General features: G+C 34.4%; 1 protein-coding gene across 1 annotated transcript in view; it reads left to right on the top strand.

Annotated features, from left to right (window-relative positions):
• Positions 1–2,113, top strand: part of LOC113818454 (retinol dehydrogenase 11) — an 8,421-nt gene extending 6,308 nt beyond the window's left edge. Inside the window, exon 6 of the mRNA XM_027370625.2 lies at positions 198–2,113. Within this exon, the coding sequence (XP_027226426.1) occupies positions 198–701 (504 nt within the window). The 3' untranslated portion in view covers positions 702–2,113. The remainder of the gene's footprint in view (positions 1–197) is intronic.
• Positions 2,114–2,500: the final 387 nt, after the last annotated feature.

Below are 2,500 nucleotides of genomic sequence, written 5' to 3'. Positions count from 1 at the left end.
CAGGGTACACTTTTTTCCCTTTTTGAAAATTGATTTTACCATAGAGTAGTGTAGCAACAGTACAGAATCTTTCAAAGTTGCTGACATGCATAAAGTAAGGGTTAGTGTTACATAGTCACATTTAAATGGATTTTCTGCATATACATGATTTTTTTCATACCATACCAATAATTATTGTGATAACTTTTTTTTAACAGGGAGCCCAAACTACTATCCACTGTGCTGTATCAGAGGAATTGGATGGTGTGGAATGGGGATTCTTACGTGAGTGCAAAATTGACAAACTGGAAGCCGTTGCAGAAGATCCTGACACTGCTGCCAAACTATGGGATGTGTCTATGGCTCTTGTTGGGGAGGGAGGCCCTGGAACGGCATCCCTGGAAGATGATAATGGCTTTGTTGAAGGGCAAGATGCAGAAGCAGTAATGGTGGAAGAAGAGGCAGTTTTGGTAGAAGATATTCAAGTGGAAGAAACGAAAGTTTTGAAAGCAAGCCCAAAGGTGGAAGAAAAGGGTCCAGCTGAAGATGAAGAACAAATGTTAAGAGAAGAAACAGAGTCACCTGATGCAGAGCTAGAAACCTTAGAGAAAGAAGAAAGTGATGAAGAAGAAGGAGAACTACTAGACGAAGATTTTGTCAACAGTGACAAGGAGAAGCTGCTGGAACAAAAACCGTCAGATGAAGGAAAGTCAATGAAATGAGGGTAATGAATCTACCATCCATACAAAAACAGTAGGGCTGACATGCATACGTAGTCATAAACAAGTAGATGTTATGAATCTAGGAACTGTATATGCATTCTGGTATAATCAACCGCAGATCTGCTTGTAAGCCAAATCAGATTCATAACATGAAATGTGTACAATTAAATTTGGCTAAGCAGTGGAAAGTTGGCTGTGTAACACTTGTGATTTTGCAATAGTAAATTTATAGATATTGTAAGTTTTGCTCTATTTTACTAAAAGGCAAATAAAAGCTGTAAATAGGAAAAGCTTAAACAAGTCGTCCTGCAAAGTATTGCCAAACTCAGGAAAGGCCTTGAGTCTGCTTAAGTGGTATTACTCTGATATTGTGGTTGTTTGTTATCATAGTCATAACAGGGTAATGGTACCTGTATTTGCTTATGTGTTGTGTTTGTGTTGTACAAATATATTGTCTAATTTTCTTAGACTTGGTCTAATGAAAATCTTAGATTAAATGCCATTAAATGTTGCTATATCAGCTATTCAAGCATTTTAGATTTAAATCCTGGCCAGTACAGACTCAGATATTATCATAAAAGACATATCCAGGACTAGGATGAAGAAGAATTCAGTATCCAATTGTATTTTCTTATAATTTTTCAGTTTTTTAAGTTAAAACTTTTATTAAAAATCTACATCCTGACTGAGATATCAGACATTATAATTTTGATTAACAAAAGTATATATCAAGTGTTTCTACATATGATGACCTAAAACAATTGCAAGAAGTCAATATGCAAAATTATAATAATGGGTAAAAAAAGACATTTTTAGCTATTTTTAAACATCAGAAGTAGACAAGAAGAGAATGACTTGCTCAAACATCCTCCTACACCTTAACCGGCTTCTATTTCCTTGTTTTTTTCTTTATTATTGAATTTTAATAACATTAACTTGGAAGTGGGTTTTGCTATTCTTGTCTCTATTGGTAGTTTTATAGAAGTAGTTTTATAGAAATACTTAAAGGATATAACCTATCTTCACCCTTAACATATGTTGTTGTCAGCAGCTTTTGTAGAGAAAATCTTTATGAAAGGTTTTACGATTTTGCATTACTGAATACTTACAATAGTTTGCTTCCTAAGATCCATATCAGGGATTCCATAATATAGAACAGATATATATATATAATGGTACACTGTATGCATCATATATTATGTAGTTGCGCCTATGGAAAGAAAATACTCGTCAAGTAAAAGTAATTTTCTTGTTGAAAATTGTCTATAATATATTGATATAATTTTTTTGTTCGTTTGGATAAGGTACTGAATTTGTTTGTTATTCAGTGACCAAATGACCTATAAATTCATTGTATTGATATGGATTTGTTTGTTATTCACAGTCTTGAATTAATAAATATTTCAACCTAAGATTATTTTACTACCCTAGTTAGTAACTCCTACTCTGCAAGTTTGAATAAATTTTCCCTATTCTTTGTTTTCAATGTTCTTTGTTGCAAGCAAGAATAGTTCCAAAACTGTATGATAATATTAAAATAAATAAAACATTTTGTTTTAAAGATTACAAGTTCCTGGGGGATTTCATTAGAATGTTACCCCCCACCCCCACCTTACCCCCAATTCCATCCCTGTTGTTACCGCCAGGGAGCTTTGGAGACGAAGACCAGTACAACGCTGGGGATCACCCATATATTACGGTCTGTCCACACAGGAGGGCACATAGGCATACAACTGCAAATACGATGTAACAGGAGAGAAAACAACATAAGAGTTGTGTGTCCGGCTTTATGAATGCCT

Source organism: Penaeus vannamei, chromosome 10, assembly GCF_042767895.1.
Source record: "Penaeus vannamei isolate JL-2024 chromosome 10, ASM4276789v1, whole genome shotgun sequence".
Classification (NCBI taxonomy): Eukaryota; Metazoa; Arthropoda; class Malacostraca; order Decapoda; family Penaeidae; genus Penaeus; species Penaeus vannamei.
Note: the sequence above shows the minus strand (reverse complement) of the source record. Positions and strands in the feature narration are given on the sequence as shown.